The sequence below is a fragment of the Mus caroli genome, chromosome 17, assembly GCF_900094665.2.
Source record: "Mus caroli chromosome 17, CAROLI_EIJ_v1.1, whole genome shotgun sequence".
NCBI classification, from domain to species: domain Eukaryota; kingdom Metazoa; phylum Chordata; class Mammalia; order Rodentia; family Muridae; genus Mus; species Mus caroli.
In genome coordinates this window covers 21,186,384-21,202,357 of record NC_034586.1, presented here as the reverse complement: position 1 = coordinate 21,202,357, position 15,974 = coordinate 21,186,384, and the positions used below count along the sequence as shown (strand labels likewise).

The 15,974-nt window shown below is 47.9% G+C and overlaps 2 protein-coding genes across 2 annotated transcripts in view; both read right to left on the bottom strand.

Annotated features, from left to right (window-relative positions):
• Positions 1-192, bottom strand: part of Tpsg1 (tryptase gamma 1) — a 5,129-nt gene extending 4,937 nt beyond the window's left edge. Inside the window, exon 1 of the mRNA XM_029471411.1 lies at positions 123-192. The gene's annotated coding sequence lies outside the window, so the exon portion shown is untranslated. The remainder of the gene's footprint in view (positions 1-122) is intronic.
• A 1,231-nt stretch (positions 193-1,423) lies between these two features.
• Positions 1,424-3,174, bottom strand: LOC110284206 (tryptase beta-2). The gene is made up of 6 exons (XM_021149897.1): positions 3,158-3,174; positions 2,880-2,949; positions 2,590-2,755; positions 2,204-2,469; positions 1,907-2,070; positions 1,424-1,833 (listed from the first exon to the last, which is right to left on the bottom strand). Exons 2-6 carry the CDS (start codon positions 2,947-2,949, stop codon positions 1,669-1,671), a joined length of 831 nt encoding a protein of 276 aa, XP_021005556.1. The 5' UTR covers positions 3,158-3,174; the 3' UTR covers positions 1,424-1,668.
• Between the last annotated feature and the right edge of the window lie 12,800 nt (positions 3,175-15,974).

Below are 15,974 nucleotides of genomic sequence, written 5' to 3'. Positions count from 1 at the left end.
CTCTCTCTCTCTCTCTCTCTCTCTCTCTCTCTCTCTCTCTCACACACACACACACACACACACACACACACCAGAGAGAGAGAGAGAGCTTAGGGCTATATCTGCTAAAATAGCCTGCTTACCTGGGTACTGGCCTCTGGCTGAGACAGTGGGTTTGGATGTTGCCCACTGAAAACTCTCAGCTAAGCCTGGTCCCTGTAGCCCATGGCAGAGATGAATCCAATGACCGTTTTTTAATCTGTCACCTGACGGCTGGGCTGGGCTGAACTGAGCTTCTCACTGGAGATCCTAGTCCATCCCCCACTCTGCATCCTCCCAGTGCCCCCCCCCCCATCTTCACTAAGGATGGCTGAATGGCCTTATCAGAGTGCTGCCACCCATCGGATTCACCGTGACCCTGAGAGTGAGATGGGTGGGGCTGGAGGAATGAGATGGGTGGGGCTGGAGGAATGAGATGGGTGGGGCTGGAGGAATGAGATGGGTGGGGCTGGAGGAATGAGATGGGTGGGGCTGGAGGAACGAGGGACCGAGTACTTTCACCTTTTATTTTTTGTGATGGATGAGTCTGTTGTTTGACATTAAAAATGAAAACTAAGGAACTCGAGAGATGGTTCAGTGGCTAAGAGTGTCACACACACACACACACACACAGAGCCAGAGATGACACCTAGCACTGGGTGGGACAACTGACCTAAATTCCCATCAAGGATGAGGGCTCCATCCAAGAGAGGGAAAGGTCAGCACTCAGCAGTAATTGTAAAATGTAGATGTCACCCTCATCAGATGTCATCTCCAATACAGAACGGCTGAAAGAAGACAGGAGACAAAGAGGCAGGTTGCTGCGGAATGATTATGGAACATAGGTGACATTCCAACAAACAGGGAATGGACACCCCAGTGGGGCCTATTCATGGGCCAACAGCTCCCTTCAGCAGAAAGTTTCAGATATAAGCATATGTGTGTGTGCAGGAACGGCCATGAGCACCCAAGGGCCAAGAGGCTCAAATGAGAATACCCAAAGCAAAGTGCTGCCAGATGTGCCACTGCATGACTGGAGTGGCCAGATGTTCCGCTGTGTGACTGGAGCAGCCAGATGCGCCACTGCATGACTAGAGCAGCCAGATGTGCCACTGTGTGACTGGAGCAGCCAGATGTGCCACTGCGTGACTGGGGCAGCCAGATGTGCTGCTGTGTGACTGGGGCAGCCAGATGTGCTGCTGTGTGACTGGAGCAGCCAGATGTGCTCCTGTGTGACTGGGGCAGCCAGATGTGATGCTGTGTACTGTAGCAGGCAAATGTGCCGCTGTGTGAACTTATTTTTGATCTTTATGGTCTTGGGATGGCGCATCACATATCCCAGACTGGCCTCAACCTCAATACATAGACAAGGATGACCTTGAACTCTTGGAGCAACTCCAATAGCTGTTTTCAAGTACTTTAATGAGCCACAGAAGAGAGGGAGCCACACAATGCAACTATTATGTGGTGGGAGGCAAGAGGGGACCGGAGTGGCTAGGGACTCAAGATGGAACTGGGGGTTGGGGGGCTCAGAGGGACACCTAGTAGACAGGGGAGACAGAGAACAAGGAAGGCAAGGGTTCCACCTGACCAGGAAGCAGTGAGTTAAAGACAGCACGGCCCTGGTTCTTGCCTGACCCTGGATGGGTCTCAGGAATGCTCAGGGACATAGCGGTGGATCCAGTCCAAGTAGTATGTCACCCGGGTGTAGATGCCAGGCTTGTTGGGCTGTGCGCAACCCTCACCCCAGCTGACCACTCCTGCCTGCAGCCAGGTACCCTTCACTTTGCAGACCAGTGGCCCCCCTGAATCGCCCTGAAGAAGACAGGGGTCAGCACACAGTATGGAGACCAGATGGGGTGTGGTGCAGGGGGGACACAGGACCTACCTGGCAGGAGTCTCTCCTGGTATTTCCAGCACACAGCATGCCATCATGGATAATGGGAAAATCATCTCCCGTGTAGAGGCCAGTGTGGTACTTCCGGTCACACAGGCTGTTTTCCACGATGGGGACCTTCACTTGCTTCAGAGGATAAGGAGGTGGGAGAGGTTCTGGGGTGAGACAAATGCAGCCTTTGAGGGAGGCTCATGAGTAACCAGCCACTAGAATCCCTGCCCACCCTCCAATGCTGGGGTTGGAGGAGACTTAGTCCCTGCCTAACTGGCAGCTATCCTTGCCACATACCGTCATTATCAATGTCGCCCCAGCCTGTCACCCAGCACGATGTCCCTGGGGGGAAGGTCTCCGAGGCAGGGGGCAGGGATATGGGGTGGATATGGGTGGAGACATTCACAGGGACTTCAAGCTCCAGCAGGGCAATGTCTGCCCCACCCTCGGCCGTGTAATAGTGGGGGTGCACCACGATCCGGTTCAAAGAGAGGAGCTGGTCCCCATAGTATAGATACTGCTCACGAAGCTGCACCCGGAAGAGCTGTGGGCTTTTGATGTGCCTAGAAGAGTACAATCATGCTCGGAAGGCTCCAACCAGGATGGGGACATCCTCGGGAACACTGGGGATGGTGGGAATAATCTAGATCCCATCCCACCATGCCAGGCCCAGGGAGACTCACGGTCCCACACAGTGTGCCGCAGTGAGCACCCACTGTGGGTGGATGAGAGAGCCTCCGCAGAAATGTATCCAGTAGTTTAATTTAAATCTCAGGCTCACCTGCCAGGGCCACTTACTCTCAGAAGCCTCGTGTCCTCCCACGATGCCCACTCGCTGACTGGCTGGGCCTGGAGAGAGACAAGAAGCAACCTCCGTGCCCTGCCTTGGAGCTAACCCTGGGATTCTCTAGACTCCCCATTCCTGTGGCCTGTGAAGGTGAGGGAGAGACAGGGAGGGCTCAAGACAACTTACGAGGGGCCGAGTACACCAGACTAGCCAGGAGGGACAGTGCCAGCAGCAGCTGCTGCAGCCGCTTCAGCATCTGGAAGCAGCGAGGAGCACAGCCTGAGTCCAGCTAGGAGACAGGGCTGGACTGGGGCTGGCAGAATATCAAGTCCAGAATGGAACCAGGGCCCATGAAACGGAAGGCAGGTTCATCCCAGGAGTCTGCAGTCTTGGTGCACCAGGTTACAAAGGTCACAAGCTTGGTTACTCTGCTTCAGGGTGACATATAGACACCAGGACTTTACCTTGGCTGCCTCTGCTCCTCTCTCCTTGGTCTGCTGTCCTCTGCCTTTTTATTTTTCCAGACCAGAGTGCATGAGAGGAGGGACACAGCGCCCACCAATCCAGACACAAAGGAAATAGTGATTTAGATCAAAGGTCTCCATGTAACATGTGTCCCCACCACCCAGATGCCCTTCTGATGACCACAGGTCACACGGTTGAGTGCACAATGAGAGGATCAGTCATACACACACACACACACACACACACACACACACACACACAGAGTCTTGGTATTTCAGACTATGGAAGGCAGAGTTCTGAGATGCAACTGCTCTGGGTCCAGGATAGGGGAGTCAGGTAGTGGGGTGGATGGGCTGGCAGGACAGTGGTCATCCCCAGCCCTCCCTGGAAAGAGATATCTTCTGAGGGGAGGCTGGTAGCCTCTTCTCAGATTTGCCTCCTCTTCATGTCTTGCTCCTCAGCTGGTGAAATGTCCAAGGAAATGCTGAGCTTGCCAGATGTCTCACAAGCAGCCCTCCACATCAGGAGACCTGGGCAGGTGTGGCCCCCATCTGCTCAGGATGTTACTCTGCTCTGCCACCACCAGGTCTGCTCTGTCCACCATGGGCAGAGCACCGCATACTGAGGATGCCTCTCAGTTGAGTGCTCTGCATCACCCAGCTGCTGCTCCTTCCAACTGTTGAGATGGGGATCCCATCCCAGGGATATAGAGAAGGTCTCAAGAAGGCTCCTGGCTCAGTGTCGCCCTAGCATGACATGTTGACGCACTCTAACTCATTTCCCAAGAGTGAGACAGAACAGGAGATGATGGTGTCTATGAGCCATCCCAAAGGAGCAGAGCACAATGGGTAACAGCGTCGTTCATCTTGTGTCCTCTGAGTCCTCAGGGTTGGGCTCAGCTTTCCACTGGAGAGGATCACATGATCCCTTTGTCAAAATAGCAATCAGCTGATTTTGGCAGAGATGAGTAACGAGTGTCACGGTACAACAGCCCTGCTGACCCATCAGACGAAGCTCTACTGATAAATCCTGCAGTGTGACCTCCAGGCCATATCTGCCCAAGTCTCCTGATGGGGTGGTGGGAGGTTTATCAGACATCTGATAAGATGAGCCCTTCATAGAGCATTTCATCAGCTGAGGGGCAACACAAGCAGAGGAGGGCAACCTGAAAAGCTAGCAGCCTCTCCTCAGAAGCCCACTGTCCTGCCTCCCCATCCACCCCACCGCCTGGCTCCTCTGTCCTGCAGGTCCCCTCTACAGTTGCCTCCTCAAGACTTCATCACCAGCTTGGTCCCCACTAACACTTCCTGGGTTTCTCCAAGGACTGTCCTGCTCTGTCCTGCCCTGCTCTCTGCACACCTCAGAGGCTCACTCTTCTGGACTCCTGAACTCCTTGGGCAGCTCTGGACAGACCCACTCTCTAACCAGACATCCCCACCACTCTCAACACAGCAGACAAGACAGAAATGCAGAGGTCTAAAGATGAGAGAGAGAGAGAGACAGAGACAGACAGAGACAGAGAGAGAGAGCAGAGGGAGAGGGAGGGAAGGAGGAAGGAACAGAGAGAGACAGAGAAAGACACAGAGAGAGAGCAGAGGGAGACAGAGAGAGACAGAGAAGAGAGAGGGGGAGAGAGGGGAGGGAGAGAGATCCTAAGGACACACAAGAGGCTCCAACCATGGAGGGTCCAAAGGGTGTTAGGGCCTGCATGCACCATTGGATCGGACTGTGGCTCTTAGTACTTCCAAGAATTCTGATTGGTTCAGGCAGCAACTAATCTAAGGAGGTGAAAGTAGTGGCCCCTGCATGTAATCCTGGAAAAGAATTGAGGTCTGGACCTACATAGAAAGATCCTGGCTCAAAACAAAATTCAAAAAGAGCAAGGTTTTCTCAGCGTGGCAGATTCTGAGGGAATGTGTCACCAGCATCTCTGCTACCCTGGGATCTGAAGATAAAGTCCTGTCCCAGAAAGAAGATGGTAAGAGGACGCAGTCTGGTTCAACATCAAGGAACTTCTGGAAATGAACATACCTTTAAATGTCAACTTTCAAAACTCAACTGAAAATAATTGATGGCTTAAAGAAACCACAAAACCAAGAAGATGTATAATCCTTACAGCTAGTGCTAGCAAACGGTATTGATTTCCAAGTTTACCTCCCAATTATTATGGAACTATGAGTGTGGCTGCCTTTGTATATCCCTGCATTTGAAGGCCGCTGAGGCTTTCCTATGTAAACTACAACCAACCATTTGCAAAGCCTGGTTTGATCCTCATGCCACAGTTCTCGGTGTCTCCAGAAGAGGGCAGGCCAGACCTCTGTGACCAGGCACACTGCTAGGCACCTCCCAGGGGTGTGATAGAAGCCCCTAGGAGTGAGCTAGCATAAACTGAGTGAACCAGGATAGGCAGACCCTCTACATGAGACCTTGGTTGATAACCTCACTCTGAGCCTTTGTTTCCGCCATGGAGAGAGAAGGCAGAATCAGGGCTGCTGGATGCCGCAGACGAACCTCACTTGGATCCTTGATCCACAGGCAAAACTCGGGTTGGGTTACAGGTGGGTAAAGAATCAGCGAAAGTGGGGTAACAAACAGACTCGACACAAAGGAGTGTGGATCTGAATGTAATTTGTTAAATCGAGCATCAAACTTATTTTTTTTTCCTTCGTTTTTCAAGACGGGGTTTCTTTGTGTAGCCCTGGCTGTCCTGGAACTCACTCTATAGACCAGGCTGGCCTCAAACTCAGAAATCCGCCTGCCTCTGCCTCCCAAGTACTGGGATTAAAGGCATGTGCCACCACGCCCACCTCACATCAAACTTTTTATACTGAAGAAAATAGGGAAGTTGGGTGACACACCGGCAAGGTACAAAGAGGTTACTGGATTCTTACACAAAACAGAGGAATGTGAACTCGAGGAAGGACTGGCCAGAACCAACAGGGATAAAATTCAATGTTAACAACTGGAAAAAAAAAAAAAAAAAAAACAGCTCCACCTAAGGTTCACTTAATCTTAGAAGCCAGGGGCAAGGGCACGAAGGTCACAAACTTCCTTCTTCCTAGATAATGGTAAATTTCTGTGTAGGGCAGTGACTTAGCTATCCATGCCCAGGGTTGGATCAAGGACTGCCTAGAATCTAACTTAGCTATATGTCAAAATATCAATCCTTAGGAGCACTTGTAATAAAGCAATATTAAGGGAAAGCACACAGATCTGTTTACCAACTAAAGCAAGGACATTGGAGCATTCTTTATACAGGATGCCACGATTCCAGGAGACTAAGTTTCCGTGAACTTTTCGCCCGCCCAGGTTTTCGGGGCCTGTTGCTCTTGTTGCTACTGGAGTGAATGCAGCAGCTGGAGACCTAGGCCAACCCTCTTCTTTGCCTAAACAATGGGCGGGGTGGGGTGGGGGTGGGGATGTAGACCAGCAGCCCAAGATAAAAAGGAATAAACCTGGGTGACACTTTGGAAGAGAACTGTAACCAAAAGCTTGCTGTTTTCATTGTAGCTATAGAAACATAGATGTAAGATGTGGGTGTATGATCATGAATGCACACATTTGGATGTGTTGTAGAGTGACAATTATCATCTTCATCAGAACTGCTTGTTGTCTGTTGATTCCTTCATAGAAAAAGGGGAGATGCCAGATAGTGGTGGCCAGAGAGTTGATCCCAGCACTTGAGAGGCAGAGGCAGGTGGATCTCTGTGAGTTCCAGGACAGCCTTGTCTACACAGTGAGTTCCAAGACAGCCAGAGCTACACAAAGAAACCTTGTCTTGAAAAACAAAACAAAAGGAAGAGGAGGAATATGAAGAGGAGGAGGAGGGAGGATGCTGAGGAGGAGAAAGGGATATGGAGGGTCATTAGCTATCATACAGTCATGCCTAAATGCACACAACCTCATGGTCTGGGGAGGTACAAATGTATAGAGAGTATAGGAGGTTAAGTGGAGGAGGGGGGATCTTTGCCCATGTTGAGGTGAGACTGTTAGATGGTGCAATTGCTTTGGGGTTACCCACCCTCCTGAAAGTAATCCCTTATCCATGTTCTGTAAATCCAAGAAACACTTTGTTCCTTGTCGGGCTGCTTGTCTGCCTCGCTGCTGGCATGCCTGAGCACCACCGGCAAGCTGCTCAGGGGAGGTAGAACACAGTCCATAATAGGGGTCCCAGTCCGTGTTTACCCAGATGAGAAACAGCGGAGTCTGAGACAGTTGCTGGCCTCCTGTGTACCCAGATGCCACTGAAGTGCCACTAGGAGTTGGGAATGGGGATCCACAGTCCTCTCCTTGGGGTACCTATACATCAGACAGGAAGGGATGGCTGAGCCCAGGACTGGGATGGAATCTGGTATGGTTCTGACTGCCGAGAGTAGGAGGGGTTTGAAGAGAGAAGGCCTTTGGGGGGAGATTTAGATGTGGCTCTTTGCAATGAAGCCCTCCCCCTCACCACCCCCCACCCCCACCCCGTGGCCATACTTGATGAAGAAGATGGTCCTTGCTTGTCCGAACTGTTTTATTTGATGGTGGAGGTGAATGCATACACCTTAATAAGGGTGAACCTTTTGTAGGAAGGAACACCTGGGAAGGGAAGCTCACTCATTGCCTGAACACTCAAGGCCTATTTAGATACCTCATTAACATGGAGAACTCCATGTTTTTATGCCATCTGGCAGATCGTCATGGTCCTCTCAGTGGGGTGTCGCGGTTACGTGTTCCAGATCAGATAGTTTGGCAGGGAGCTGACTCCATGCCTGCCATTCTCAATTCTGAGATTCTCTGGGTTTTGAGCCTGCTCAACCTTAATAGTTCTTCTGTCTGGTGGCACGGTCCAGATGCCTGACAGGCTCCTGAGTTTGGAATCACACCTTGATTTTGTCATTACTGCTTTTATAAGGAAGGGGTTAGTGTTTGCTAAATCTCCCCAGAGAAAGAGTTCACTTGACAGTATGTGTGCCCATGTGCACTGCATAAGCACATGCGTGTGTCTGAGTTTGCACACACACGTGTGTATGTAATCCCTAGCTTTGTCCTCTGAGAAGGATTCTGGATCAAAGGAAGTGCAAGAGGACCTGGAATTATTTTCCATAATTAGATAATGCCAAAGAGATGGAGCAGAAGCCTAAAGACGGAAGCCAGCTTTCAGGAGGCCCTGGAAGCCCTGTCAGAACCTGGAATAGCAAATAGGAACTGGGGGAAAGAGAGACGTGGAGATTCATTGACTAAAATAGAAGATTATGAGTCAATGTAGTCACCGATAAGTGAATCAGTGATTAAAATTCTGTTAAGAAATCAGATAAAGTTTCACTCTCTGCCCTAGGCACTTGGTAGTGCTAAGTGCTTGGTAGTGAGGGGTGAAGAGAGGAATTTCTCTGGGGAGGCTGAGGGCCTCTAATCAAGCACCAAGCACCAAGAACTGAAGTGGCAGGCATTTGATAAGACAAGACTAGGTCTGAGTCACATTTGTGATGGTGTCATGAGATGTCTGACTTCAGTCTAATCATGAGAAATATCAGACAGCCCTGCTTGAGTATAATTTTTCCAAAATGCAATACTCAGAAATTTTGTGGGCTCAGAAAAGCCAAGAAATGGAACTGAATAATCCAACTGTCCACATCAGACTGACGGACATAGCAGGGAGACCAAGTGCACCAGGGATTCTAGTCAGCCTCCTTCTGCTTTCGCATTCCCAGTGAGGTGGTAGGTGGATGCCAAACAGTGCCTGAGAATCCCTCAGTGACAGTGTCTTTAGATGTGTCCTGACTCAGTAGGGCAGCACCATAAAAAAAAAAAAAATCCCCTTTTAAAAAAAAGAAAGAAAAGAAAAAAGGAGAGGCCGGTGAAAATCCGAAGCCCTCACACAGTCCAAACCTTTAGTGGTTCAGAAATAAAAGTCTTTGAACCAGACAAATGGCTTTTCTGGAAGTTTCTGTATGAAATTGTGTGTGTGTGCATGTTTATACATGTACAACTATACATGTACATGTCTACACACGTGTGTCATTCCTCAAGTCTTGCCCACTTCTCTCTCTCTCTCTCTCTCTCTCTCTCTCTCTCTCTNCTCTCTCTCTCTCTCTCTCTCTCTCTCTCTCTCTCTCTCTCTCTCTCCCTCCCTCCCTCCCTCCCTCCCACCCTTCCTCCCTCTCTCTCCTTTCTTCTTTTTTGGTTTGGTTTTTTTGAGGCTGGCTCTTCCACTGGACCAGAACTCCCCAGGTATGCTAGCTCACCAGCAAGCTTCTATCCATGTGTGTGCACACACCCCACAGTACATGAGTGGAGGTCACAGGACAATATCCAGGAATTGATTCTCTCCTACAATGTGGTCCCAGGGCTCCAACTCAGGTGGTCAGGTTTGGTGGCAAGTGTCTTTATACACTGAGCCATCTTCTTCTTTTTTTTTAATGTTAAAAGTTTATTTTCAATATTTTTTATTGAAAATAGACTTTTCTCTCATATAACCCATCCCAACCACAGTTTCCCCTCCCTTCATTCCTCCCAGCTACTCCCCACCTTCTCTCTGCCCCAAATCCACTCAGCCTCCTTTCCATTTCACAGAAGAACAGACTTCAAGAGATGACAGTCACACAGGACAAAATAAGACACATAAGACAAGGCAAGAGCCCTCAGACTGAGGTTGGACAGGGCAACCCTGTAGGACAATTCCCTAGAGCAGGCAAAAGAGTCAGAGACACACCCGCTCCCACTGTTAGGAAGCCACAGAAGCACCAAGCTAACAGCCAGTTACATACACAGAGGACCTACTGCCGACCTATGCATGTCCTGTGCTTGCCGCTTCAGTCCCTGGGAGCCATGCCTCGTTGGTCCAGTAAGACCAGGTTATCCTCCTTTCCTCCACCCCCTCTGACTTCTACAACCCTTCCTCCCTCTCTTCTGTGGGGTTCCCCAGTCTCCTAGGGGAAGGATCCAATGGAGACCTCCAACTTAAAACCTCTCTTGGAATAATACCTGCCTGGATGAGGGTCTCTGCACCCGTTCTCATCTGCCTCTCTGATGATAATGGGCAAGGCACCAATTTGTGACTATATCATTAGGAATAATTTCCTATTTTCCAGTCATATATGGTTCTACCCTAGTTTTCTTGGCTATCCAGTCTCCAGTTCCTTGCCATCCAGGCAGTGTAGGACATGGGCTTTAAGTTAAACCAAACATTGGTTGACGACTCCCACAAGTTCTGGGGCACCATTGCCCCAGTATATCTTGCAGGCAGGTCATATTGTAGAGCAAGGGTTTTGTAGCTGGGTTAGTGTCCAGGTTTCTCTTTCCATAGCTGGTAAGAGTATCTTTTTGCACCAAAGAGACTAAAACAGGGATGAAGGCTCCCATCAGGCACCAGTGTAACCTCCCAACATTCTGTGGGCAGTGTGGATGTTGTCTTCGGCCAGGGGACCCTGCTGTCAGTTTTTAGAGAGTTGCCCTCTGTGCTAGCATCAGCCTGTGTTGTCTAGGGATCTCCATGGGACTTCCTTGGCCTACAATTGAACACAGCCCAGTCTCATCATTGGAAGCATGGCCTGGCTATAAAAGATGGCCAGTTCACACTCTGTATCTTTCATTAGGCAGGGTATTCACTAAGGTCACCTTCATAGATTCCAGGAAGTTGGTTTCAACATCACCCATGCAACACTTCTTAATTTCAGCTGCCCATCTCACATACACACACACACACACACACACACACACACTTCATCCCTCCACAACTTGGTCATTCTTGTTCCCATCCCCATCTGCCCCCAGTTCACTCACAAAATTTATTCTATTTCTTCTTCCAGTGGAGTTCCATATGTCCCCAAGAGCCCTCCTCTTTAACTAACCTCTCTGGGTCTGTGAACTATAGCTTGATAATCATTTTTTTAATAGCTAACATCCTCTTATAAGTGAGTACATACCATGTGTGTCTTTCTGAGTCTGGGTCACCTCACTCAGGATTAATTTTTTTCTAGTTCCTCCCATTTGCCTGCAAATTTCATGATGTTGTTGTTTTTTTTTTTTTTTTTTTTTTAACAGCTGAGTAATACTCCATTGGGTAAATGTACCACATTTTTCTTTATCCAGTCATCTATTGAGGAGCATCTGGCTTGTTTGCAGTTTCTGGCTATTATGAATTAAGCAGCAATGACCATGATTAAGCAAGTGTCCTTGTGGTTAGATGGATTGTCATTTGGGTCTTAGGGCAGAGCAATTCTCAACTTTCTAAGGAACAACCATATTGATTTCCATGATGGCTGTATAGGTTTACCAGCAATGGAGGAGTGTTCCCCTTCCTCCACGTGAGGGTTCCCCTTCCCCCACGTGAGTGCTCCCCTCCCCCCACATGAGTGCTCCCCTTCCCCCACGTGAGTGCTCCCCTTCCTCCACATCCTTGCCAGCGTGAACTGTCACTTGTGTATTGATCTTAGCCATTCTGCCAGTTTTACTAAAATGGAATCTCAAAGTAGTTTTCATTTGCATTATCCTGATAGCTAAAGATGTTGAACATTTCTTTAAGTGTTTTTTAACCATTTGAGATTCTTCTATTGAGAATTCTGTTTAGATATGTACACCATTTTTAATTGGGTTATTTTTTAATATCTAATTTGTTAAGTTTATATATTTCGGGTATTAGACCTCTATTGGATGTGGAATTGATAAAAAGAGAAAATCTTTTCCCATTCTGTAGGCTGCCTCTTTGTCCAATTGACAGTGTCCTTTGCCTTAAAGAAGATTTTCAGTTTCATGAGGTCCCACTTCTTAGATGTTGATCTTAATGCCCACACTATCACATACTGAGTCATCTTACTAGTTCATCCCTTGTTAAGATAGGCATCCTTGTTCAGATGAGGAAGAATCTTGGGTGGTTTGTATTGTGTTTCTAGAGTGATAAATAATGTCAAGTGTCTTCCCACATCTTCACTGGCACCTGTGTATCATGTGTGTGTGTGTGTGTGTGTGTGTGTGTGTGTGTNAGAGAGAGAGAGAGAGAATGTGTGTGTGAGAGTGTGTGAATGTGTGTGATTGTGTGTGTGTGAGTGTGTGTGTGTGTGTGTGTGTGTGTGTGTGTGTGTATGTGTGTGTGTGCTCATGAAAGCTAGAAGAGGGCATCAGATCTCCTGTAGTTACAGGCAGTGTTGAGCTGTCTAACATGGTGCTGGGAAATGAGCTTTAGAGCATAGTCCTCTACAAGAGCTATCCACCTCTTAGCTGCCAAGCCACCTCTCTAGCCAACTCCCCCCTTTTATTTTTGAGTTATGAATTTTTAAAAATTTTCAAAACAACTATGTGTACTTGTGTATGTTTGTTTGTTCAGGTCCTCTTGGAGGCAAGAGCCGTCAGGTCCTCTGGAGCTAGAATTACAGGCAATTGTAAGCTATTCATGTGGATTCTGGGAACAGAACTCAGTCCCTAGAGGCAATATGTGCTCTTAACCATAGAGTCATCTCTTCAGGCCTTTACATGCTCTTAACCACTGAGCCACACCACCATTTAACAAAGTTCAATTCATCTACTGTTGGTTGTTTGTTTTGGTTGTTTGGTTGTTTGGTTGGTTGGTTGGTTCCCAGGCTTGAGGAACATATACCCTCATAATCCATTGCCTAAACTGAGGGAGTTTCCGGGTTGTGTGGGGGGGGGCGGGGAGAGTATTGCTTCTTCTTGTTGTCGTCATTGTTTGGTTATTTTTGTTTTTTATAGAAAGGTTGGTTTGAGGGGGTGGTTTTGTTGTTGTTGTTGTTGTTGTTTTCGAGACAGGGTTTCTCTGTGTAGCCCTGGCTGTCTGGAACTCACTTTGTAGACCAGGCTGGCCTCGAACTCAGAAATCCACCTGCCTCTGCCTCCCGAGTGCTGGAATTAGAGGCGTGTGCCACCACGCCTGGCTGGTGTTTATATTTCAAGTTGACCTCAAATCCACAATCTTTATACCTCAGCTTTCCAAGAGCTAGGATGACAGGCGTGCACCACCACATCTGACTCCTGTTAACTTCTACACCGTGTGAGGTGGGTAAGAGGTTTTCTCTGTGCTTGAGGGGTCCTGTTGTCCCAGCACCATTTGATGAAGAGACCCCTTCCCAGAGAGTGCTCCTGGCACCCTTGTCAATAAACTGATTGGCATCTCTGTGATTGGCATCTCCTTGTAGGCTTGCTCCTTCATCTCTGTTCTTTTCCTCTACTCTGTCTGTTTACATGCCAATGTCAATCTGTGGGCTCCTAAAACTTTACACAAAATGATAAAATTGGGAGTGTAAGTCTCGCAATTTTTTTTCTGAGTTTCCAATCTTCCTCTGCTGCCGGGGTTGATCTCTACCTTGTGAATTTGAGGGCTGCCCTTTCCCCATTTCTGGATTTTGATAGTCGTTACACCAGTGACAGGGGCAGAACTGCTGTCCTCACAATGGCAAGCTTTCCAAGTGTACACATGAGATGTCTGTCTTCTTGTTTATATCTTCTTTCATTTCAGCCTGTTCAGAAACATTCTCTAGTTTCAGTATTGTCCTAAAACTCACATCTGGGCTTTGAGTCAAGTGTGGATACACACACACACACACACTGTTGTCATGTGTAGTGTGTAGTTACTACTACCCCACTTTAAGCTCCAGGCAGACCACTGCCCTGGTTTGCTTGAATCCACACATGGAAGACACACACACACACTCATACACACACCCATTCACACTCACACACACACTCTCTCACACACACATTCACACACACACACATTCTCACTCACACACACACACACACTTGTTCATTTTTAACCTATCTTACAGCCCAGTGGCTGGGCTCTTCTAAGCCTCCTATAGCTCACATGCCCTTCCCTTTACTCCTTGCTCAGCATCCTAAATCTGCCCTCAGTTTAGTTATGTTTCTAATCTCCTGCCTGCTACCCCAGGCCCAATCCATGAAGTGGCCAATGGCCACTCCACCCTAGATCTCACATGGCTGGTGGTTTTCTCTCTCTCTGAAGCATGGCAAATTCTCTTTCCTCCTCCTGTGTCCCATAGCCTGCCTGCAGGAACCTGGAAGTCCTACCTTTTCTGCCCAGCCATTAGCCACTAGCATCTTTATTGATAGATCAAGAATCAGTTGGGAAACAGGACCTTCAGCGTTCACATGCAGATTCCCGATCAAAGCATCAGAACCACTCCCACAGTCTTGAACTAAAATGTTTATACTCATAGAAGCAGGAGACTCCATAGATCATACCAGTAACTGTGTAGGAAAGATCCCATCACGAGGCCAAGAAGGGAGGGCAGAACACACCCCCACATCTCTATCAAGATCCTCAAGAAGGGAAAGTGCTAAGACTGAGCAAATTGAAGGTTGGCCCTAGGATGCAGTATGGCCCCACTTGCCCAGAGCCCAGGCTTTGTGGCCCATGCTGGTAATCTCTGTACACAAGGTGCTGGTGTTCGAGGCAAGGAGCCTATTGGCTTGTAGTATGGCTGTTTGGAACAGGAAAAGAAGAGCTAGGAACATAGCTTAGTTGATACTCACTTAGCATGTATGAAGTTCTTTGTCCAATTCCTAGGCCACAAGACAGACAGACAGACAGACAGACAGACAGACAGACAATAGTAGCACACAGTTTTAATCCCAACACCCAGAAGGTAGAAGCAGGAGGATCAGAAATTAAAGGTCTTCCTTGACTACACAGTGTATTTGAAGCCACTTAAAACAACACAGCCGGGTGGTGGTGGCGGACACCTTTAATCCCAGCACTTGGGAGGCAGAGGCAGGCGGATTTCTGAGTTCGAGGCCAGCCTGGTCTACAAAGTGAGTGCCAGGACAGCCAAGGCTATACAGAGAAACCTTGTCTCGAAACAAAATAAAACAAAACAAAACAAAAACAAAAAACATAACACAGATTGCTCACAAAGGGTTTGTGGGGAACTTGCTATAACATGAGGGAAAGACGCCTCACCTCTGTCCTTTTCCTCTCAAGAACCTATAAGGAATCATCTAGCAAATCTCAAGAGAGGGGATGCTGCAACGTCCTGACACCAATCTACAAAGCCACCCAGCAGATCAACGGGAAGAGGAAGTCAGGTATACTGTATACCTGTGATTCTAGAAGTTGGGAGACAGCAACAGGAAGATCAGAACCAGCCTTAGCTACACAGAAACTATCTTAGGTTACAAGAGACCCTGTCTCAAAAGAAAAAAAAATTCTGCTAAATTGTTATAACCAGGGACTGGAGAGATGACTTAGAAATTAAGAGCACTGGTTGTTCTTCCAGAGAACATGGCTTAATTCCCAGCTCACAACTGTCTGTAACTCCAGTCCCAGGATGTCCAACACACAGTTAGTGTAAGACACACATGTAGGTAGAACACTCATACACATAACATAAAAATAAAGGTTACAAACATTTTTTAAAAACCTGTCACAACCAAGAGTAAACCAAGAAGATGGGACAATTAAACATCACCAGATATTCTATAACAGAAAGCAGACATTCAGAGGACGTGAATTACATTTTAAATAAACTGAGGCTGGGTCCATAAGGATGGTCCACACAGCAAGTTCCAGGACATCCAGAGCTACACAGAGAAACCTTATCTAAAAAAGCAAAAACAAAATCCCCAAACACACAAACAAACTTAAATAACTGTGAACTGAATTGCCATTGAGTCATGAACTGTAATGAATGGATCATTTTAATATAGGATGTTAATCATAGTAAAATATGAATACAGTGTATGGGCATCTCTCTGCTGGCTTTTTAATTTTTCTAATCAACTCTATCCTGTTCTCAAATCATATATTAGAGAGAAGGGGGGACGGAAGGGAGAGATAGAGGGAAAGGGAGAAGGAGAGGGAGA